This window comes from Panthera uncia, chromosome C2, assembly GCF_023721935.1.
Source record: "Panthera uncia isolate 11264 chromosome C2, Puncia_PCG_1.0, whole genome shotgun sequence".
Classification (NCBI taxonomy): domain Eukaryota; kingdom Metazoa; phylum Chordata; class Mammalia; order Carnivora; family Felidae; genus Panthera; species Panthera uncia.
Window position 1 is genome coordinate 47,598,772 of NC_064810.1, and position 25,128 is coordinate 47,623,899.

The window sequence follows — 25,128 nt, forward strand, 5'->3', positions numbered from 1 at the left end:
ATTTTTTTTGCCATAACTGAAAATAAGAAATTGAATTTTTCCAAGTGGAAAGATCAGCTTTTTTCTTGCTGGTGTTTGCAGTATTGGTTATTGCATTTAGTGGTGCAAATTTAAATTCTAGACTTCAGGGCAAAGGAGCCTTTCTCTGGCCTATCACCACCTGCAACGACCAGACTCCCACAGCAGCAATAACCCCCGCTTACAAATCTGGAAGACATTTATAGCAAGTGAATTCAGGCTTCCTTCCAAAATGCCATCATTTCATGCTACAGCATGGTTCTGGGAATGTTCCATAGGCTTCTAGGAGCATCTAGAAATTTATAATAATTGGACCATTAAAAAGAAAGAAAGAATTATAGCATTTCCCAGAACATTTAGTTTAAAATTAGCTTGGTTTGGTTTATCAGAGAACTGTTCGGCTTACTGTGGCTTCCTAAGGTCACTTGAGGACCTAGAGCATTGGCAGCAAGACTCAGGGAATGTTTTGGTCCTTGCAGGTCCCACACCAACTACTCCCACAAATATGAAATTATTCCCTCTGTAAATGGACAAAAGGCCTTCTCAGATGATGGGCAAGAAATGGATTTGTACCTAGAGAAATCTTTTGTGTATGTGAAATTTCTTATTTCTCAACCTAAGCTATTATTCCATGAACGGGTAAAGTAGAATTTAATCGACCACACAAAACAAAACAAAAAACCTCAATGCTGGTTAGTGTAAAATTACCGAACCGAAGACAGTGGGTAAACATTTCCTCTGTTTGCAAAACACTTTATCGTTTTACGTGGTAAAAGTCTCGAATTCTTGATCTTATTTTGGTGGACCATTTCAACATAGTACGGTTAGCATTGGTAGGTTTATTTTTATTATATGAGAACTTTAGTTCTAGAAGGAAGATTTACCCTTGGCATAATTCTCTGCCATTTGACTGTATCGATAGCTTACTATATGAGCAACTAGATAACTTATGAAGCCTCTGAGATGCTCATACCATGGATGATTCAACATGGCATTTGAACATAAGTCAAGTATTGACCTCACATCTATCAGATCTCAGGTGTCATTGCAGCAGAGCATGACAGAATGCCTTTGAGTTAAACATGAAATAAATCATTTACCAGGTGGAGTATAGGACACTTCTGGACTTGGTGACGTTTTTGGCTTTGAAGTAACACGCTGAGGCACCTTACGAGCTGAAAGAGAGAACTCAGATGATGAGTCATTTTGGTTCGGTATCTCCCAGGCATGCTTAACATGTAAGATATGACAGAGTGTATTCCTGACCACTGATTAAAAAAAGAAGTATTGAAATGGGAGTTATATGGAAAAATAAACCTTAGGCTCTAAATATTTATCAGTTAGAATTCCAGATACTTTTAGAAAAATGTTATCTGAGAAACCACAAAATATGACTCAGCATAAGGGTAGGGTGGAGAAAGTTCTGTTTTTAAAATCTTTATTTCAGAAGAGACAGCAATTAAATTAATGCAAGAGCACTCTTCTCGAAGTTTAACTCATCGAATCCACCCTCATGTCTTTCTGTGAAGATTAATTCAGTGAAATCAGAGTAGAAGCCAATGAAGCATGGATAAGACAAGCTTAAAGTCAACTCAGACAACAGCAGAAAGAGAAGATAATACAGTGAGTAGGCTTGAATTCCACACTCTCTGCCATGCTTAGGCTCAAATCAATCTTTAAATGAGCATGTTCACAAACTAAAATGGTCTTCCCACAACTGCTCCTTTGGAGTAATGAGGTGCTGATACCAGGAAAAAAAAAAAAGATCTAATTTATTTACAGCTCATTTTATAATTTCAAAAGTGGTTTTATAAGGATTGTGCCCTTTGATTCTCACCATAATGATTGAAGGAATTATGAGCTTCACTTTAGTAGCTTGGGTTGGTGACTCTCTGCCCGAGGTTACATGGTAGTAAGTACCAGAGATGAGACTTGAACTGAATTCTTAGGTCCAGACAGAAGCACTAGATTCAAACACTTGGGCTCTCTAGATCCTGGTGCTGAGGTCACATTTTAACTTGTTCCTCATTTTTTAGGTGGAAATAATAAACCTATCTTAAAGGGTGATTATGAGAATTACACATGAAATGTCAAAATGATGTGAGAACTATATAAAAATTCTTTCCACTTCTAGGAGATTTTTACAAATTTGATAGTGAAAGGTTTGAGTATATTCCAATTCTCATGTTGTTCATCTCTACATAAACCCAAAGCACCCATAGTTTTGATGGTTGTAAGATTTATTGGGATAAAATTAATAATGGGTTGTTGACTATTACCTATGAACACAGGAATCTAAAAAAAACCTTTATTCAATGACAAAATACCTTTGATAATTTGTTCCAAACTTTTTATTCCACTTTGCCTTAAATCTTGCCATCTAAGTATAAATAGGAAGAGAGGTAGCATGCCCAATTATAGCATTTCAATCTGAAAAAATTAGCAGGTGATCACACTGTGTTGTACTTGGTGTTGTATACTCTACTGTCAGGGATCCCTTTACAGTCTAGCAATAATAATTTGCATTTGGTATTGTACATATGCACAGAACATTCTCTCTCCCAAACGGCCTTTTGAAATTTACAAGATCTAGCCAAGGGTAAGGGAGAAAGTACCAGCATTTGATTATTCACCTTTGAAAGATTTAGTGATACATACATATACATGCTACACAAACATTGCTAGGATCTATTCAGTAAGATCATTCTCTTGGGTAGGGGAATTCCTAATTTTACCCGCTTTGAAGGGGAATAATTAGAATACACTTACTTCTTCACAATCAATTTTCCAAATTGTTCTCTTGCATTAAGTGCAATGACAAGCTAGAAGTATTTGGTTTGCAGTTACTTTCCACAGGAGATGCTGGTGTGCTGAGTGTTGCCTCAGTGGGAACAGAATCAAAAGGCTGTCTTGTTATGGGCTGACAACCACTCCAAAATTTCAGGGTTAGAGAGTGGAATGCATCGAACATATGAATCTATCCATTATGAAGTTGCATATCTTGTTGAACAAGGTTGGCTAAAGGTCTAAATAAAAATTAAACAATCTTGAAATTTAGAATGATGGGAAGTTAGAGTAAGCTCCCGATTTACTACATGTATTTCTATAAGTACAGAGTATGTAGCTCAAAAAGATAAAATGACAAATGTCTTCTTTGTTACCTCATATCTCCTTTACTTTTAAAAATTTTACTAACCAGGAATTTATATTCCCAATGTCTTAACACTCAAGCACTTATTTTTCATCTTTTATTTTCCAACATTCATCAAGTTTTCATGCTTTCTTCTGTTTCTCCTTTCTCTACTACTTTTGTTCTATGCTTTACATTTAAATAAAAAGCTGAGAGCTGCTTCTTCTCATGTCATTTTATCTGTTAAGCTTTTAAGGTCAGATTTTAATTTTCTACCAATTTAATATCCTTGCTTTGATTTTTTTGTTCTTATTCTATTCATTAATCATTATTTATTTACTAATCATTGTTTTTCATAGTATTTATTATGTATTAATGCTTCCAGTGTATTTATTGTTATTATTTTAAATTTTGTATTCTAGGGAATTTTGGCCATGGTACCTTTACACTATGTATCATACTATTGTCATAGCAAAGCTTTAGTAATTAAAGAAAACACACTTAAAAATACATTAAAGCAGATTTAAAATCATTAGCTAGATGTCAAACATAGAATTAAGAGAAAAAAAATGATAGGCAAAATTTCTCTTAGAATCGGATATTAAAGACCATGCCCAAATCTACAGTTTTTTCTTTTGGTAGGGATACTGACATATGATTAAAGGATCAGTGGTAGGAATTAAGAACTACTACCTCGATTAAGCATAATTTTGATGGTGCTCACATTTTCCTTCCCCAGACCATAAGTGGTAGTGAAGGCTCCTTTTCTAGTAAATTGAGTAGGTGCACCCTCATAACTTTTGGAAGTAGACCATGTATAAATGATATGTTTAAATTTATATGATGAGCCTAGACTGTAAAGTCCTTGACCATGGATGGATACAATTCTGTCTCATATCCCATGTCTGGCACACAGGCCACAGAATGCAGGAAATATTTGTTGAGTGACTAACTGATGAAATGAGTTAATCACTTAAGCACTGAGGGGTGGTATAATTTGAAATTAGAGAAAAAAGAAGATCAAAGACAACACACCAGTACATGCTTGTAGTAGGAACCAATGCTAGACATGTTCCGAAGAAACGAAGGTATCATATTTATTAATAGATGGATTGCAGAGGGCGGGGAGGAAGAGGAGCAAAAATTAGATTTAAAATACTGAGAACCTACCACAGACAAAAATGAGAAATTGAAAGGAGGAAAAGATAATGAGCTCTGAGGCATGTCAAGTTTAGGGTAGCCCCAACTAGACATCCTCCAAGGCAGTTGGAAAAATTGGACAAAATCTTGGTTGAGAAGTTAGGGTTAGATTTAATCATATTCAAAGAAGAGTGTCTTGAACAGAATGAAAAACAGTTTATAATGACTCTTGTTCAGGTCCTTATCACAATTTTACAGCAAAACAGCCAAAGCAATATTATATTATCATTATGTTATAGGAGAGTATATATATATAAAAACAAATCTTCATGACATACTATTAAATAAAATCTACTGGAAGTAAAAATAAATAAATAAATAAGTAAGTAAGTAAGTAAGTAAGTAATTGGCAGGGGGAAGCACATTCCAGGACCATGCAAATATTCCCACGCTCGGAGAGGCGATGGGAATAGGCGGGCTACTCTGAAGAAATTCCATTCTTCTCCAGCTCCCTCTTCAAATAATGTATTAACAGGGAAGCTTTCTGGAATAAGCTATTCCAATCACATACTTTTTGATGAAGTTCACAAATAGATGTAAATGTTTCTTGTATTTCAAAGGAAGACTTGTTTTACAAGGGTGAAAAACCCAACTGACTATAACTCAATAGAACAAATCCAATAATATCAAATTCTTCAGGCCAGAATATAAAACATATCTTTACCTGGCTGTGTTTGTGGGATTTTCGGACGTGGAGATGTTTTTGGTTTGGGAGAAGCACGTGGTATCTGCTTGGGAGCTAAAAAAAAGAATATAGGTTTGAAGCTCTTAAGCGCTTCAAGAATCACAGTATCTAAGCCTCTAGGATCTCAAAGATGAAGTCTTAAATACACAGCAGCTAATGCAAATCAAGCTTTCAAAGAACCACAGAACAAAGAGAGATAAATTTCTTATATTATTATAATGGAAAACAAAACAAGAAAGCACATTAAATGATATCCAAGATATTCAGCCGGCAGATGAAATATCTACTTCAAATACCTTTTAAAAGGTTAAAAATAAATTTCATAGTAAGAATTCATCCTTATTACAAGTTCATACTATTTTACAATAATATCTGCTATAAAATTTTAAGTGCAGATAAATACAATTTCTTCTAAAACCAAAGCTGGTATGTCACATTCCAAATATACCTAGAAAATGAATGGTATTTTAATACCAAGTGCTAATGGAAAAAAATCTTAGTCAACATAATACAATTTTCACTGGTCATGCTGGGGAAGAAAAACTGAATAGAAATTCAAAGGATACATTCCTGAGAAAGTTATTCCTTTGTTGGGCGATTCCTGCAGTACTTCTAGGACAGTCACTGTAAAAATCAATTGTTTCTTTACCAAGAAAATGAGAAGTATATCCTGCCGGAGGAAAGTAATTATCAAATGCAAGGTTGCAGTTTATGGAAACACATTTGTATGGACTCTAGTGTGTTTGGTATAAACAGCTTAGGAGAAACAAAATGGTTTCCAAGGTCACTGGGTTTCAGGCACCTAAGGAAAGCTGGCTGAAAATAAGAGTTATTAGATACTAGAAGTTTCTATCGAGTCTGCATGCAGTGGTTTCAGTGGAATCTTCAGTGGGATCGCCTGGAGAGAAATGAACACCAATATATGCAAGAGATTGTGCTGGTTTAGGAGCCTGAAGGCTTAAGAGCTCCCTTTGCTAATCACTCAGTCTACAGCCTCAGCTTCTCTCTCAAAAGTAACAGGACTTTTAAGAGCCCTTCCAATACTGAAATTCTGTGATTCTAGAATTTCTTTCAGTCTTGTGATTTTCTGACTACCAAGTTCCTTGGCTTGCTGAGGTTCCTGATGGGCTATTTGCTTCTCCCATGGTATGAGGTAGATATTACTAATAGTATTCACAATGAAACATTCCGATCGTATCATTACAGCTACTTAAACTTTGGAGAAGTTAGAGATGACTGGCACAGAGTCAGTTAATGTGGTTAAGGTGATATTTCAGTAAAAATTAAACTGTCAATTTGGTAGGCAAAATTTAATGAGATATTTTAGAGGACAATGCATAAAATTAACATTCATATCTCTTTTGGAAATAGAGCCATATGAAATAGCTTATTAACAATCAAAACACAAGTTTGGGCTTATTTATGATAAACTATCACGCTAAGAAAGCCTATAGATATTGAGAGGATTTTTCCTTGTAAGAGGCCAAACATTTAGTTATCCATATTGGTGATCTGTTTTCCTGTATTTCAAATTCCACCATCAAGTAAACCTTGACGACTTGCTAAGTAGCTGGTTTCACGTCAGTTTTTCTTATTTACATGCAGTGAAAGGTCCAACTGCTGCAGAAAGGGGAGGAGAAAGAAGTAAAGGGCCTGAATAATGATAAGGTGACTGGCCAATTGTACCCCTTTATGGGGACCACACAGTGAAATCTGTTAATCTCCAACACAAATTAGATACCTTAAAATATTCTGTACATTACCGCAGGACTTGTAAAACTAGTTAAGATGATAAAGTATTTAAAATTAAGATACATATTTATATATAAAAATGGAATATAAATGTTATTTCCCAGCAACAATACTATTTCCTGTTTGAAACATTTGCAGAGTAGCTCAGAAGGGCTTTTCAGCCATAGCCTAAAGAATATTCATAACGCTGCCAAGTGAATGTCTATTAGGATGAGAAATGGGGCATCAGGGAAGTCAGATCCCCCATCAAAGACTGTGAGCAGAGTTATTAAGTTAGGTGTTCTGATGTCTACAGTGCCCATACTGTCTTTCCATTCTTATAAATTCTGCAAACACTCACCTTCTACATGAAATACAAAATAATATTTACCCGGTTCAGTCGGAGGCTCATCTGGGCTGGGTAGGATTATAGTTTGGAAAGGCAGAGGAGATGTCTCTATGATAATTGAAGGAAAGTACCTGGGGTTATGAAAGTGCTTCACAAACTTTAAGTACTGATGACAGAAAGGATGGTAACAATTAAAAAAAAAAAGAAATTGCAACTCTGTAGCAAAATAGCATTCCTACTTCTTCATAATGCGTTAAGTTTAAAAAATGCTGAGATGCCAGATTACCAAATAATTTCAAAGTAAGCAATATCCTTACTTTTAAGTCCTCATTTCAAACTAGTACCTCCTCAACACTACTAGAACAATATTAGAAAGATAGTAACCTTAAAGAGCAAACCAAAGTAATAAGGAATGTTAAAGCGTGAGCCCATGAAGAAGCATTGAATTTCACTTAGAATTGTGGCAAAAAAAAAAAAAAAAAATCAGACATGTAAACGAATGTGATGAAATGAGTGTTAATGGAAAGTACGTTGCTAGGGCATAAAGTATAAAATGGATCATCATACAAAAAGAAAACTGAAATATTCGACACAATACAAGCTGGCAGAATGTTCAGTGTTAGGAAAAAGATGCTTTAGATTTCAAAGTTTCACTGACTTAAGTAAAGAAAGAGACCAACATCTAGATACAAAACTGAACAGAAGAAGAAACTTTTTGGACAATGGTTACAAACAGAAGCACCTAGAAAGAAAATTAACTGCAGTGGCAAAGAATGATGTTGCAACATGAATTCACAATGAGAGAGAACCTGAGGTTCTCAGGTGATGGTGGCAATGAGAACAAAAGCTGCTGAGGTGTGTCATTACCTAGCGTGGTCTCAGGTGGTTCAGACACATTTGTAATAGATTCCACAACTGTATCAAAACAAAGGAGAACAATTTTAGAAAACTTTAAGGTGTTAAGCTATAGTTAAGTATATCTTTCTTGAATGTCAACACATCTCATTCTCTTAAGATTTTGCATGTATTTTTTTTATAGATAGGACGATGGATTTAGAGAAGAAAAGAGAGAAACAAGGGGGAAATCCTATTCCGTAATACTAATTTTCCAACTAATATTTATGTTTTAACTGTCAGTAGCTGGCTATCAAATGCCATTATGTTCCATATTTTGATACCACAGAAAACCAGAATTTCTGTGTTCAGAGAGTCAGTTGTCATTTTAGTGTTAAGAATCCAAGAATTTGGGAAGCTATTGCTCTTCAAATGAATTCAACTGCAGAACAAATACCACAGCCTGAACTTCCATGTTCCATGGACATAACAGATGCTAATTAAAAATTTGGTGAATAAATGAATGAGAGCATGAGAACCTTTACCACCTGCAGTCTTTGGCTCCTCTGGACTGAGTGGTGCTTTGGCAGAGGGATATAGATAATCTGTTACAGTTGGTGCTAGGGAATAAACAGGGAATGGCTGGTTAGTGGTGGGCAGCTCATAAAACACTGTAATAGAACACTGTTGACTTTGTAAACAGAGGTTAGTTAAGTAGATATATTCATGAGAATAAATAATGTTTTGGTAGATTAGGAAAATGACTACAATTTAAGAGGGCAGAGGTGAAGGCAGATAATGAAGGCAGTGTTCAGTGTGGGCAAGGGTACACACACACACACGCACACACACACACACACACGGTAACTGTCAGGGTCTTCAGCAATTTCTACTTGGAGTAAAGCAGGTAATTTCACTTCCTTACATATTTTGATTAAGTATTCTACTAATAAAAAGACAAAGAGTCCTTAAAAAGCATGGGGATGAAACCTAAAAACAATATAAAAATGAAAAACAGGATGTTCATATTTAAAGAATGATGAGAATGTTAAATTTTGCATTCAGAGTGAAAGGCAACTAAGAAAATTGTGAAACGTGCATAGCAATACAGCAGACACTAGCACAACGTGCTGTATGTAATATCTGACTTTTAAGATTCACTGGATGAGCACAGACAAGATGTGAAGAGCTATGAAATGTCACAAAGCATGAGGGCATCCAAAGATGACTTCTGCAATGAGATGGAAAAGCACATATACCTGACTTCTTGATGGGAAAATGTTTTTTACCTATAGCTTCCTTTGATGACTCAATGCTTAATGTAATGAATTCCGGGACTTCAGAAACTAGCAGAGAACACAAAATGATACAATTGATCAAGAATGGGTTGTTGCCAGCATTGGGAATGCACACAAGCTAAATACTATTTAGAAAAGTGTCTTGCACTTTGTTTGCATGTCATGCTCAATGTTTGCTGTTATGATAATAACAGTATTATTAATAACATGATGGGAAGCTCAAATAACTGAATTGAATTCCTAATTTTGAAAGTGTTGTAGGTAACTATTAACAACCGTAACTTGTACCATCACAGGCACAAAAATGTCATTTAATTAATTAGAAGATACACAAAGGAGATGAAAAGAATTATAACCCTATGCTGGAAAAAGATCTGATGTTTCAAAATATATGCCAGGGAGTAGCTACTGAATTCCTAACTTAAAATGTTTGTTTTCATTTTTGAAGGGCAGTATTGTATAGGGTGGTTTTGTGACCTGTGCTTAAGTGAGAACTTTCTCCCTCCTTCATGGTTATAACTGAACGAACCTTCTTTTCACAGAACAGAGCACACATTTAGCTTATTACTAAAGAGAACTACAAGTTTGTAACTGTTAGTGAAAAATAAGGGATAAAATCAATTCTTCTAAGTGGTTTTGTTGACTGCTTAATCCACATACTTGACTATTCTCTATGTGATACAGAGTATACACAATGAAATGAAGATAAATATGTCTATCAGGTGAATAACAATTGCCATGAATATGTAACTAACTTAACACCAGTATGCAATCATGGGAAGAGCATGTACAATGCATCGAGTTATTAAATGTGTATTGTTTTTTTTATATTTGAAAATTTAACACTTGGAAAATGTCCCCTGAGGCTCACAGTGTACCCAGACAGATAAAACAGTCTATTTACCAGGTTGACTCTGTGTCATTTCTAGGCTTGGTGATGTCACTGGTTTCAAAGTAAGAGTTTGCAGTTCAGTGGGAGCTGAAAGAAGAGCATCTAAATTGTCAAAGTAATTATGGAAAATTTATTTTTACAGGTTTTAGATAAAGGTAGCAATGGATAGAAATACATAGATCTTCAAAAATCACACGGTTATGGAGAGCCATGCAGAGTATACATTATTAAAACAGCAATTGTCAAACTATGGCCCTGCCAATCCAGTCCTTGGCCTGATCTGTGAGCTAAGAACAGTTTTTGTATTTTTTCAATGACAGAAAAAATTTCAGAGTAATATTTTATGACATGTGAAAATGGTATAAAATCCAAATAAAATTTTATAGGAATACAACAACACCCTCAAGTTAAGATGATCCATGGCATATTTCCATATCATCTACGTATTGCTTTTGGTTGCCTTCAATTGAGATACTACAGCAGAATCAAGTAGTTTCAACAGAGAATGGCCTACAAGTCTAAATTATTTACCATCTAACATCCTTACATAAAAAATTTTCTCACCCCTGATCTTAAGCATCCTACAAAATGCAAGAGCCTATTTGAGAAAAAACTAGGTTCTCACTATGGTATCTGAATATGAATTCCCACAAGGGCTTTCTAAGAGCTTCCTACAGCTGATTTTATGACAGTATCATTACCAACATGTTTAGTACCATTTGGCGTGTTTTGTTCTGTGTTCTAGTTGGACCTCCCCCTTGGGTAATCTCAATAGGTATTGAGATTTTTTGTTTTATTTTTGCAGTTTCCACCCTCCTGCCCACTAATGCAAAATTCTGAAGTTATTTCAAAGCCCAACTATTCTCTATCAATCAACATAGATCTTTGTTTCCTTTAAGTATTTTCTCTCTATATTCTTACCAATTAAACAAGCTGCTTTTGTATAAGCAAATTGCCTTATTTAAAACAAAACAAACAAACAAACAAACAAACTTGAGAACAGTGTTTCTTCACAGTTATATTGTACTCTTCTCAGCAAGTGAAACATGTTCTTACTTTGGTCTCTATCTCTGTTCCTCACCTCACCCCACCCAACTGCTAATATAGTTCTGGGAACACAGAGGGCAAGGAAATTTTTGTTTAGTAAGCCAAATAAGTATTGCCAATTTCAAAAAAAAGATAAATGAAATAGAGTGGTTAGAGAATTTAATAAGATGCATCTTTTGTTGGAGATAATCCTTCTGCAGGGCACATGATGAATTTGGCTACTATATAAATCTCCCCAACCATGATCCTTTTGGTCAACATGCAATTATAGAGATACTAACTACAATTTGTGCCTTCTCTCTCTTAGAAGGTATAGAGGTGGGAATTGAAAGTTAACAAACTACATCACCGTCATCCCTGGGATCCAACTGAAATGGGCTGGAAGGACTCAAACTAGAAATCACTGACTTTCTTGATTGCTGCTGTGAAACTTTCAGAAGTTTAAAGTTTGGGAGGAGGATTTATTTTCCCCCCAACGTTTTTGAAACTAAATGAAGAAAATCGAGTTGCTATTGTGTTTATAGGTCTAGAAACCATCAAAAGCACTGTTCACAGACTGTGTTTTCTAAAACATTAGATTTTCTTGAGTTTATTGCCTAAGTTTGAAACATTTTATTTTACTAATCTGTTTCTTATCACTACTGACAGTGTTTTGGAAACAAAATAACAAGATTTGTTAATTAGAGGAATAGATATTAATGTAATTACTCAGAGATTCCTAGTTAGTGAAGATTAAGAATCAATGCTAAGCTTGGTGGAAGATAAAGAATAACCAAAATCTTCTGTGGTGGGAAAAGACTGTAGCTTGTATTTACTATTATTTGCACTTCCAGAAAGCACTTTTTTTTTTTTAGATAATTTAATATAACAGGGAAAAACAATCACTGAAAATAGGAAGAGAATAATGCGTATGTCACAAAAATCTTATAGAAAGTAAGTTGATCAGAAAGATTTCATGGTATTTAATTGTTATCATTTTATAGATCTAACTACCAAATAGATGGGTTGTAATTTAGACTTCAGACACTTCAGAGAATGAAATTTTAAAGGAAGTTTAATGGCAGATAGATTTCCTGGGTCCAGGGACATTTGTTAAAAACAATAGGCAGCACTTGAATTAAGGATCCTGACTACTAATGGGGCGCCTGGGTGGCTCAGTCAGTTAAGCGTCCAGCTTCTGCTCAGGTCATGATCTCACAGTTCATGAGTTCAAGCCCCACAACGGGCTCTGTGCTGACAGCTCAGAGCCTGGAGCCTGCTTCAGATTCTGTGATTCCCTCTCTCTCTGCCCCTCCCCCACTCACACTCTGTCTCTGTCTCTCTCTCTCTCTCTCTCTCTCTCAAAAATAAAAATAAAAAAAGAATCCTGACTACATATAAGATGAAGTATGAAACAGATCAAGAGCAGTCTAAGAAAGCAGGAGCAATTCTGGCCATGACAGTGATAGAGTAGGTTTTCAATGAATAAAAAAGTATGTAATGAGGTCACAAAAATCATTACCTAATGTTGATTCTGGAGCCTCAGAACTATGAATAACAGGTTCAAAGCTTGTAGCAGGAACTAACCAAAAGCAACAACAGGAACATGAAAAAGTATAAATGCACATTAAAAAATCTTAATTTTTCTTTCAAAACATTCGTTTCAAATGACTTTTTTTTTAAACTTTTGAATTGACAGGAACCAGTTTATTTTTGAGAATTTGGTCAAACGAGTCAGGAACAAGTCATTGCAGAAAGTAGTCACAAGCTTTAAATTCTGCTATGCAGATTAGTATGGTCACTATGAGGTTCTTCTAAGATGTTTGATATTCTGACTCTAACCAATATGAAAGCTTGCTTTGGAAAATCTGCTTAGACAATGTATATGAAGATATATATGAAAGTAACTTGTGACAACTTTTGGAAGCTGAAATAATACTTATGCTTATGTAATCATGACCATAATAACTAGATCATGTGTTTAAATGCAGATATAGCAATAAGTAATTATCAGTGACTATGCCAGTCTTGCTATAAACACATCTTTAGAGAGACCAAAAATTTCACTCAAGAAGCAGTTGCTAACCATACCTCTCATGCCTTGAAGGCTGTCACTTCCCATCAGACGCATTTCTTTGGGACCCCACTGGGGCAGAGTGCTAGGGTTCACCCCTCAAATCATGGAATAGCATATTTACCCCGTTTGGTCTGAGGTGCTTCAGGACTTGATGTGGTTTTAGGTCTGGGACGTGGACGACGGGTTCGTTGTGCTGTTTTAGGAGCTGAAGGATGAAACTTTGGATTACTCCTGTGAAGATGGTTTTGGAAACAAGGCTCTAGATTTTCTAAAATACGTTATATTTTCTTGAAATTCAAGGCATATGTGTTTCAAGATTGAAATATTTTCTATTTTGTTAACTATTTCTTTAATCACTGCAGATTCTTAAGAGATAAAACTCACACATAAAATTAAGTCAAGGAGTGAGGAATCTCATAAATCTCTAACCTCAAAAGCAGAAAAGGACCATGGCCAAGCTGTAGGTAGTGGGATCTTAGGTTCACACCAAGAAATAGAAAATTTCCAAAGAATCTATGATACCATGTGAATTGCTATGGTTTGGTTGGTCTAGAGGAGATATAGACATTGCCAACTTTGAAACTCAGCTTTCAATTTGAGCCCCGTTTAGATAAAAGTTCAAGATTACATGGTTGACAGATATTCTGACTTATTCCATGCATAGCTTTTAAAAACAACAGGTAACTTCCGTTAAGAGTTTTCAATACTCTCAAGAAGAAAATTAAAGTTGAAGGACAGCACAAGATGACAAGACAGTCTTATAAAGATGGTGACAAAGTGATTATGATTAGGATAGAATGGGTTGATGATGAGCCGGAAAAAACTGTTCACAAATTCTGGATTACCTAATGTTGTTTCTGGATCCTTGGTTCTAAGAGTGACAGGTTCAAGGGCTGTAGGAAGAACTGGCCAAAAATAATAAAAGAAACCAAAGAGTTTTTTTTAAAAATTCACTTCAAGGCTAACTGCAAGAGTCAATTTTTAAGCCTCAAGACTAACAGAAAAGAGACACTTCCTCTGCAGATTTGACTACACTGTGGAAAAGTACCCATTAAACTCATAAGATAGATACAGTATTGTACTTTGCTAAATATCATGGTGGTCAACAAGTTCTCCCAGATGTTTGATTATCTGACTGTTGCTAATATGCACAATTCTGCTAGACAAACTTCTTACAGTTAGATAATATATACTTTTCTAACTCTACTGAAAAAGCATTTATCATTCTACTTGTACTTCTGTACAAGTTGAGATAAATGCCTATTATTGAAATAATCATGGGTACAATAATGAGTTTATTTATTTGAAAGCATCAGGATCAACACATTATAGGGTGTGTTCAAAGTTTCAAAGTAATCCTTGACTCAATAAAAGTTAAATACTGTTAACCTTCTCATGAAAGAGTTACCGTACTCTATCATGAAAAGCCTTTCATTTAAAGTCTCAAGACTTAGGCACATTTAAAATTTTGACAATTATGTAAAAGCATCTTGTTTTTAAACAATAGATCCATCAATATAATCACACAGATCCTAATACAATAAAAAGTAATACAATTAAAGATCATGACATTTGTAAAATTGAGGAGGGAGAGCAGTGTAAATAAGGGACAGATGGAAATTCATGTTTGAAAAGAAGCTTAAAGCAGTCAGTGCTTTTCAGCACATGCAGATGATCACATGAAACAGTTATGGCAGTTGGATGTCCTCATATTAGCATACTCACAGTTTTCTTAAGTTTAACAGGTAACTTGAAATAGAGTTTAGTATAATTTCAAGATAAAGACTACAATGGAATGACAGCAGAGGGTGTTGAAATGGTTGTAAGATGCAGGAGAACCTGTGGCCACAATGGCGTGACAATGAGCAGGAAAAGCACTATTTGAAGGACACACATTCTCATTACCCACGATTTCTGGAGCTTTAGTTCTGAGAGTGCCAGCTTCAAGATCTGTAGTGGGAACTAATGAAAATCAATGAAGTCAACACTTGTGAAAAGTCAGCAAGTTAAAATCTAACCAGTATAACATTGCTTCAAATAAATGTATAAAATATTTGGTCACCCTATAACCAGGTAAATATTCTTTTACGAGATAGTCAGTGATAGCTGACCTATCAATCTGGTAAGCATTTCAATGTCAACACAATATGCTCTTAGGTGTTTAAGTACTTAATTCCAAGTACTGCTCTAGGAAACTTGTGTAGACATTTTACCAAATAGAGACTTATGAAAATGTCCCGGCAATTATTGGCTTTTCTGTGGAAGCTTTAAGAAAATAGCAAGTCTAAATAAGATGGATACAATGAATGGCACTTATATTTGAAAGGAGTCATAGAAAAGAACAAAGCAAAGTGAACCTTGCTCATCGTGTTGAGAACTCGTAAGTGGAAATAGGCCTCATGTGATGCAAAATCATTCTAATAACCAATCAGGTTAAGGAACAACCACTCAGTGTGTGGTACCCAGTTGAACAGCTCTCTGCTCTAATCACAAAAATGTGGTACCCTGTGTATGTGGAAGAGATCACAGGAAAGACCACTAATACTACTAGGGTCAGATCCAAACTTCTGAGTCATACCTTCAAGAACTTTCTTCAACTGCTCTTATGGACCCTTCCAAACTCAGCCCTATCTTTACCACTTAGAAGCAGTATCTCCCTTGTTCCAGGAGCCCTGTGCCTTCTGGCTGGCCTCAATACCTCCTTTCTTTTTGTCTCTGTTAAACTCCATGATTTTAAGACTCACTTTATTTCTAACTCCTTATTCCTGTCTTTCACAAACTTCTCTCTATGCTCAAAGATGTTTATAACCCCTGCAAAAAAATAATCTTGATTTGCACAGACACATCGCCTTGGTTCAATCTTTAAATGCTTCCTGTTGGAGCAGGTTTTGACTTTGACTACACTACAGCCTGAGAAGTAAAAACAAGCAGGCTACATCTGTGATATCCTCACAGCTGTTGATGTAGCTGTGGGGAAATGGAAGACACTGTTTCTTGAAATAAAAAAGGACTGGTTCTATTTAAGACATTTTGTCTGCTAGAGAAGTATGGAACAAAATAAGCAAAAGTAATAAAATACACATTAAAATAGAAGATCTTTATGCAGAAAGCACAAGGGATTCAGCTGCCACACATGTCTCCCCAAATCATGTTCTCCTTTGCTTGCTCAACAGGGGGATCAGCGCAGATCATTTAGTGCCCCCACCCTCACTGGGCTCACTTGGGCTATCACTTCTACCACTGGCATCAATCCCAGACTCCCAAAAGCTGCTAGGACTTACTCCTTTAATCAGAAACCCACATTTACCCAGTTTTGTTTGAGGTACTTCAGTAGTTGGTGTAGTTTTATGTTTGGGACGTGGACGACGGGTTCGTTTCGATGTCTTAGGAGCTGAAGAAGGAAGATCTTCAATTACTACAGAGTCTAGTTCAGAAGCTAAGGACAGCATGACACATGACTCCAGATTTTCTAAAACTTACTACATTTAGTAAATTTTCCTTATTAACCTTTAAATTGAAACTTTCACCCTTAATATAATAGTATATATTCTTTTATAAATCCAAGTTCATTGAGAATGAGTCATGTAAAATTATTCAAGAAACAACTGTTCATAGCACTCTTCTATTGAACAAAAGGGTAAGTTCCACTGCTAACACATTATGGTGTGGTGATAGATACAAACTCTTTGACAGTTTACTAAGATAAGGCCATGTAATTAACTAAAAAGTTAATCAAAGAACAGATAATACATGGAGAGTTAAAAACAAAACAAAACAAAACAAAAGAGAAGAACTTCAGATCCGCAAAGAAACTTCCCGATGCCATAATAGTCAGTAGAGTCAAAACCCAGCTTTAACAAAACATGATTAAAAAGCACACAAGATGACAAAACAGTTTCAGATGGTTACATGTACAACAGATGACTTGAGTTAGGTTTATGCATGGGTCTCTTAAAAGAAATACCTTGTTTGAACAAAGTCCTCAATACTTTTAGGATGAAGAATTTAATGGAGTGACAACAGAGGATGATGTAACCTTATGAAGTAAAAGAACCTGCAGGTATGATGTTGATGGAATGAGTCTGACATCAGAAAGAAAGGCACCTACTGAGGAGCATGTGTTTTTACCTTGTGTTGTTACCCAAGTCTCAGTTCTGAGCGTAACAGGTTCAAGGTCTGAAGTAGGAACTGATCAAAAGCATTAAAGATAAACAAAATGATTGTTTAATAAAAAAACCCTCAAGACATTTGCTTCAAAATGAGTCTTATTAATATGCTTTCTAGAACTATGTAACAACTTTTACAAACTGTTAAACTAGAAAAGTAGACTGTTGATTTCCTCAAATTTGGCCATACCTAAGTCAGGTAGCTATTTCCTTATTCTTCCTTTGATGATTTGATTTTAAGTAATAAAGTGGGATGTGTGGGTATTACTAACAACTTTGGAAAGAAAGTGAGGCCGAAGCATGATCTATTTAACAGGGTATCCCTCTATTCTAAGCAAAGAAAGAACATGCCCTCATGGGCAAAGACGAATTTGCTGATGTCTATTGGATTAAGTCTCAACTGTTCCATCAGATGCCTAAGAATCTCCACCATAAGAGTCCATGGACCAATCAAGATTCAGTAAGCTTTGATGACCACGGTCTAGTCAGACATTCTCTATACTAGTATTACAGTTAGACTATCTCTTTTGGTTTGTCTCTCTATATATACAGTCTTTCTGATTTTATTCCTACCTATCTTTCCAGTCATCCATGTACTATGGTGGTTTCAAGGCCCCACTATTTCCTAATCTTTTCCTGATCCTATTTACGTACCTAGCACATTTTGTTGAGAGCACCCAGAAATCAATCTCATCTTTGCATACATGCTCTCTAACGCCATCTTCTATCTTATTGAGGAAGGCTTTTGTTCTCAATTTTCTTGCAGGTTTGAGGACTAAAACATGTCTCCCACATCTAATGTACACCCACCAAAGACACTAATATGACCTGGTGATACTGAAGACCCTGTTAATTTGAACTGAATATGCATAATTTTTCTAAAGGAATTTTATTTTGAAGACAAATGGAAGTTAATAAAAGGCACAGTTATAGAGAAGATTTCACTCAGGAGCTATGAGGCTTTTGGTTGCCCCACAGCTGTCTCCCTACTGTGTTCCTCTTGCCATCTCTACAGTGGGAAATTCTGTTTAACATGAGTTATATCTTTAATAGGGCCTATTGGTTACTCCCAACCACTGGAATTACTCTTGAGATCCTGCTGGGTTAGGCTGCTGAGACTCTAAACCAGGGATACTTATTTACCTGGTTTGGACTGAGATACTTCAAGACTTGGTGTCGTTTTTGGTCTGGGACGTGGACGGTGTGTCTGTTGTGATGTTTTGGAAGCTGAAGGAAGAAATTCTGGGGTTACTACACAACTACATTACCTCTTTTCTGGAAGCAATGAGAGGTGAAAACATGATTCGAGATTATCTACAACCTGTTAGATATTTGCCTTTCCAGCTTGAGATTTTTGTCATGTATACTCCTTTACGAATTTCTATTAGCACAGAATAGTCTTTGAAGAAAAAAATCCATTTCTAATTAAAGAAATAAAGTTTAGTAATTATAATCAAAGTGTCACAGAACAGTTTGATTGGACAACAGAAAGGTTAAGAACCATTGCTAAATTTTAATGTATTATCAAGGACAGTCATATTAAATCTGAGATTTATAACTCAATTTTTCAATCTTTCATACATTCTACATAACTACTAAAACAAGAACACATTAGTACCTAAATAGAAACAAGACAAAAAAAAAATACTGCAGAAATAGAAAAAAAAAAGGTGAGATGTAGATGTGAAATGAATGGATTCTTTTGGCCTCACGATAGCTGTTAATGGCTTGTAACTAAGTTAGAGGTAGATACCTATAGTATGTTTGAAAAAGTTTTTTTTTTAACTGCAAGCACTGCTTAAACAAAATAACGTGAAACAATTTAAAATAGATTACATGGCAAATAAATGCCCTAAAGTACGCTCATGAATGACTGATTCTCTATGAAAAGACAGATGATATGTTTTAAGAGTTTTCATAATTTTAAGAATGTAAATGAATGGCCCAAAAGAATGACATACAGTAATATAAAACAAGAGGAAACTCTGGGTTATAAAACAAGCAGAATAAGTCTTGTTGAAAAGCCAGTATATCTGTTATTACAGATATAAGCATGATAGGTTCAAGAACTGTAGCAGGAACTGACCAAAAAATACAGTAAACCAAAGAGATTTTAAAATACACAAAAAGTCAGAACATTCACATCCAAACAAATCTACTTGTGTGTCGACCCTTCCTCAAAAACAAAAACAAAAAATAACCTCTTAAGGAAAGAGTAGATAATCATTCTTTGCACATTTGGCGAAACTACAATCATGGTCTTCAGCTTAGCCTTTGAATTATCTTGATTGCCTTAAAGAAGGCAACATTAAATTATCCTAGGTTTTAGATAATGGATTTTGATATGGAAAACTCTGCACTGGAAAATATTCTTATTCATTTATCTAACAACCTTGGAAAAGAAATGGTCTTTAAAAAAATCTTATCAGTCTGTATTTCTATGGAAGCTGAAAATGTGCACTTGCTATGTTTAAGTAAACATGGATGCAATAAACAGTTTATAAGTTTGAAATAGATATAAAAATTAATCATTGAAGCAGACTATGCTGATCTTTCCAAGAATTCATCATGACACATAAAAGAGCAAAATAAAGATGGTCACTCAGTCTAAAATACTTAGTGGATTATCTGTCCAGCCAAAGCCCAAATAAAGTAGAAATCGAAGACAGTTGATGTCCCTGTATCAAATCCAAGCTTCTGAATTGGGTCCTCAAAATTCTCTTTCAACTGTCTGCCTGGACCCTTACAAATGCAGCATCATCAATAACCTTGTTTTGGCCATCTGGAAGTAGGACATTCTGTGTTAGGCCCACTGGATTGCCTTTGTGGCTGATCCCCTACCACCCCACATGTCCAGCCCTTCTGCCTTGATTCACTTTTCCCTCCATTCATTCAAATCCTGTAGTGGGCCCAAGGTCCAAGTCTAGATCACCTTTGTCTTTTCCTCTTCAAGGTCAGTGTTTAATGTATCATGCAAACATATACCCAACTCCATTATTTTTAGAAAGTCTCTCATAGCTGGCATATCACTCACCATTATCACATCAATATTGGCAATTTTCAATATTGGTCCAGAAATATGCAAGGGATGTAATTTATATTCCTTATATTTTTTTGTTTCCTTGAACTACATATACTGACTCTAAAGAAGCTTTATCATTAAAATTTGACAGAAATTGACGGTAAAAATATACTAAATGCATATAAAAGAAGACTTTCACATAGAGTAAGATATTCTGGAATCAAATATATCTCAACCAGCCGTATTCTCTGACACCTGGGCAAAGCAGCCATATTCTCAGACACCTGACCATGCCTCATGACTTCAGGCTTAGAGCGACGAACAGCTTGGCACTACTTGGGGTTCCCACTGGGATAGGCTACTAGGGTTCACCCTTAAATCAAGCAATCACATTTACCCGATTTGGTCTGAGGTACTTGAGAGCTCGGTGTGGTTTTAGGTCTGGGACGTGGACGACGGGGTCTTTGTGACATTTTGGTAGCTGAAGAAAGAAAAACTTTGTGTTACTCTAGGTCTTTAGGCTCTGGATATCGAGGAGAGGTTTTTACAAAAGCTGTTAGATTTTCAAAAGTTCTAGGCAATTTTTTGTAATTTAAAATTTTCAATCCTTTTAGGCCAATGTATCTTCATTTATCATTGATGGTACTTTGGGGCAAACTCATGTATGTAGTTGAGTAATTCATTCAAGGCATGAAGATTAGCACTTGTAATTAAACACTCACAGAACTTCTTCACTGGGAAAAAATGAGGAGGGCTCAACCCTGGTGCAAGGGGAGGGGAGGCTAGAGTCACACTAAGGGAAAGGCTTATAATTTAAAATTGCAGATTTAGATCATTTCCTATCTATCAAGTTAGTAATAAAACATCTCATTATTTAAAGCAGCAACAAAGAAACAAACATACCATACAAATAGTTTTTTTAAAACATAGATGTGCAAAGGAGTCTAAGAGTAGCTGTTATTGCTGATCCGCCTAGATAAGAAACAGATCCCAACTTGTTTTAAACTTAGTATTAACACAGAACACTGTTCAGTGGAGCATGAGCTAACACGACAATGTCAAACGTACCAAATGGCAGCAATGTTTTGAATTAAGCTAATGTCTGCTCTCATAAAAACAACAGGAAACTTGTTTTTAAGAGGCTTCAGTATTCTTCAGATTGATTGAATGGCAACAGAGGATGATGGTGGCTGTCTTATGAAGGAGGAAAATCTAGGAGATGGAGACTGAATGGAATGTACAATGAACAGCAAAAGCATTTGGCAAATGGCACAGAATCATTACCTAATGTTGTCCCAGATGTCTCAGTTCTAACAGTAACAGGTTCAAGATCTGTAACAGGAACTGAAGTAATAAAATAAGCAAAAGAAGTTTTTAAAATATGTATAAAGAGCTACAACATTCACTTCAAAATGTATTTTTCCAGTGCAACATTGCCTCTAGAATTATTATTTTTATTTATAGATGGAGGGTATGTGGAGTGTACTGTGTTTCTCCCAAATACTTATGTTGAAGCCTTAACTCCCAAATGTCACTGTATTTGGAGATAGGAACTTTGAAGAGACAATGAAGGTTAAATGGGGTTGCAAGGGCAGGTCCCTAATACAATATGACTCATGACCATATGAGAATAGGGAGACACACAAGGGATGCTCACAGACAGAGGAAAGGCCATGTGAGGATGCAGAAAGATGAGACCATCTACAAACCAAGGAGAAAGGCCTTGGGAAATATTAAAACTATTCATACATTCATCTTAAATTTCCAGCCTCCAGAGCTGTGAGAAATAGATTTCTATTGTTCAAGCCACCCAGTCTCTTTTGTTATGGCAGACTTAGCAAACTAATATGAAGGAAAACGCATTATTTTGTCCAGATTTGGCTTAACTGTAGTTAGGGACTTCTCCATCTCCTGAGACAGTCATTACCTGTGGTCTCTGTTTAGCAAAAGAGGGAAACAGTTCTACTAGATAGCGGATTATATGAATCTAATACGGTAGACTCTAGCACATTTTTAGGCATTTACTAATCTTGAAAAAGCATGTAAAAAACTAACTTGCACTTTAGTGGGTGTTGAATAAAGAAAACATCTACCATGTTTATCAAATTACGGCTGCAGAAAAAATTCCTAAATATCCAAGTAGCCGTTATACAAATAACCAAAAATAGCTATGAAGACCTTGCTGAGAACTCATCTTTGGAAAGATTTTGTGACTTGTATCTATAGAAACGTACTCAAGAGGACTGTGTAAGGGGCACCCACTCAGTCTGTGGCACTCGTAAAGCACCCATCCAAACTCAGTGCAGGGAAAACTTTATCCAGTGTGGAAAGAAGAGATTTCTGAGGCTCATGAGAACAACTTTGGACTCCTGAGTGCAACATTCAAGCCCTCCTTCAACTTCCTGTGGTATTATCCAAATGCAGAATCACCAAAAAAATGTTTTGACAGATGCTTCAAAGCCCCAGAAGCTTTGCCCCTCTGGTGGCCTCTAAACGTGTCCTATTTTTTTTTTTTTTTGTCTTTGTTCTCTCTCACCTGTCCACTTGTGCAAATTCTGATGTGATGTCATGACCCAAACTCCTTCTCTGATCTACTGAGGCCCAAAATGATGCTTTACTTCTTCAATAACTTACATAATCAGTCTAGCACTTGATGTACCCAACAAAAACCTTGAATTTGTGAAAGCACCCTGCCTTATTTCCCTTCTCTAGGCTTTTTATGCAAGAAAAGTTTTTGTGTTCCACTAGCCTGAAGACTAAGTAAAACATGTTGCCTTCTACCCTGAGCAAGAGGAAAATTATGTATCTTCCAAACATGTACTTCTCACCAACACTGAACGGGAAAGGACTCTTCATGATTCCCTCATCAGAGGGTTATGTGGGTTTACACTTTCAATAGATAAGGCTATGAAACAAAGCTTTCATAGAAAGCTCAGGCTTCTGAAACAAAGGACTCAGTTTTTATCTGGTGTAGTCCCAGGATCTTAAAGGACTTGGAGTGGTTTTAAGTTTGGTTTATGAATGACATTCCCACTGGGATGTCTTTGGAGGTGGAAAAAGATAACCTTTAGTTAAAGTTGATGGTTCTGCAAATCATGAAGTTTAAAAAAAAATGTTTTCTAAAGCTTGACAGATTTGTCTTGAATTTCATAAAATATATACATTTCTAGTGTGAAAAATTTGCCCCTACTATGTTCCTGTATCTTCCTTTGTTATTGAAGATATTTGGGGGTCAAAATGACATAAACATGAAGTTATTAATGCAGAGAGTCAATATTAGTATTTTTATCATACATTTTAAAAATATTTAAATTTGTTTTTACTCTCTACACCCAATGTGGGGCTCAAACCTGTAGCCCCAAGATCAAGAGTTGCACAGTCCACCAACTGAGCCAGTCATGAACCCCTTTATCACATTCTCCTAGAGTACCCTGACTGCATTTAAAAGATTAAGAATCATCTATTTCTAAACTATGGTGGTGAGTAAGGGGGAGTCAGATTCACCCTAAGGATGGGGCTTACTATTTAAACTTACTGTCCTTGATCACATTATCTGATTGACAATTCACTAAAAACATATTACTCAAAAGTTAACAACAACAAAAACAAACAGGCAGATAAAAAGTACTACAAAGGATATATAAAGCAACTTCCCTGTCATAGCCTGGTTAGCACAGATCAGGATTAGGTGCTCACATGAACATATGATATTTGCCTTAACAGAGAACTCAGATTAAGACAAAAACAGAAGGTGGCATGAAAAAATTTTAAAGTAAGTTACAGGGCAAAACGATATCCCCAGCTAGATTCAGGCATGACTCTCTTAAGAACAAGAGAGTGAAGCATCATTTTGGGCCTTATGTTCAACTCATAAGATAAAGAATGTAGTTGAATGACAAGTGGAATCAGTTTGACAATGAGCAGAAAAAGCTCTTGCTGAAGGTCAGAAAATGGCATTACCAAATGTGGTCCCTGGAGTCTCTTTCATAGGAGTGACTGGTTCAAAGATTATAGCAGGAACTGACCAAAAATAATAAAAAACAAAATGAAATGTTAAATATTTATACAATCTCAGAACTGCAAAATTAATTGTACCTAAGTACTAATGTGTCTAGAGTACAAAGCAAAAACTATTCACTTTCTGAGCTGAGAGATACAGCATCTCTGCACGCGGGTACCAATTCATCACATAGTAGGAGTGGTCTTTGTAGTAGATAATTATCCCTGTAAGGTGCCCCTGTAGTGTCTCACTCTTTGATAATCCTAGTCTAAGTAATGTACCAAAATAGACCACATCAATCTTGCTAAGAACTCGTCTTTGGAAAGAGACAGTGAGCTTTGCCTACCAGAATACTTAAGAGAACAGGAGAAGGGACGGGCATTCAGTCTGAGGTATAGCAGGGTAGCTCTCTGTCCAATGCTCAGGCAAAGCCTGACTATATACAAACATTGATAATTACTAAATAAATTCAAACTCCTTAGGCCAACATTAAAAATACCTTTCACCTGGTCCTTTGGGCCCATTTAGCAACAGTAGCCTCAGAAAAATGCCCTTTCTGATCAAACTTAGAAGCCCTAGAGTTTCAACTAGTGAGAAAAGCCTCTGCCTTCCCTCACTGGCCCTCCACACGTGTCCTTCCTTTATGTACTTCTCCATCCCCTTTGTACCCAGCCATCTAAATCTATAGTGATTTCAATGC

The 25,128-nt window shown here is 35.9% G+C and overlaps 1 protein-coding gene across 1 annotated transcript in view; it reads right to left on the bottom strand.

Annotated features, from left to right (window-relative positions):
* The window catches only part of ABI3BP (ABI family member 3 binding protein), a 273,089-nt gene that overhangs the window by 69,987 nt on the left and 177,974 nt on the right, over nt 1-25,128 (bottom strand). Inside the window, exons 33-49 of the mRNA XM_049628087.1 lie at nt 24,389-24,448; nt 21,713-21,772; nt 20,826-20,909; nt 18,550-18,633; nt 17,369-17,428; nt 16,548-16,631; nt 15,146-15,202; nt 14,086-14,145; nt 13,362-13,445; nt 12,686-12,745; nt 10,150-10,224; nt 9,237-9,293; nt 8,496-8,567; nt 7,981-8,028; nt 7,156-7,221; nt 5,013-5,087; nt 1,119-1,193 (exon numbers count right to left, since the gene is read on the bottom strand). Of these exons, the coding sequence (XP_049484044.1) occupies nt 1,119-1,193; nt 5,013-5,087; nt 7,156-7,221; nt 7,981-8,028; nt 8,496-8,567; nt 9,237-9,293; nt 10,150-10,224; nt 12,686-12,745; nt 13,362-13,445; nt 14,086-14,145; nt 15,146-15,202; nt 16,548-16,631; nt 17,369-17,428; nt 18,550-18,633; nt 20,826-20,909; nt 21,713-21,772; nt 24,389-24,448 (1,161 nt within the window). The remainder of the gene's footprint in view (nt 1-1,118; nt 1,194-5,012; nt 5,088-7,155; nt 7,222-7,980; nt 8,029-8,495; nt 8,568-9,236; nt 9,294-10,149; nt 10,225-12,685; nt 12,746-13,361; nt 13,446-14,085; nt 14,146-15,145; nt 15,203-16,547; nt 16,632-17,368; nt 17,429-18,549; nt 18,634-20,825; nt 20,910-21,712; nt 21,773-24,388; nt 24,449-25,128) is intronic.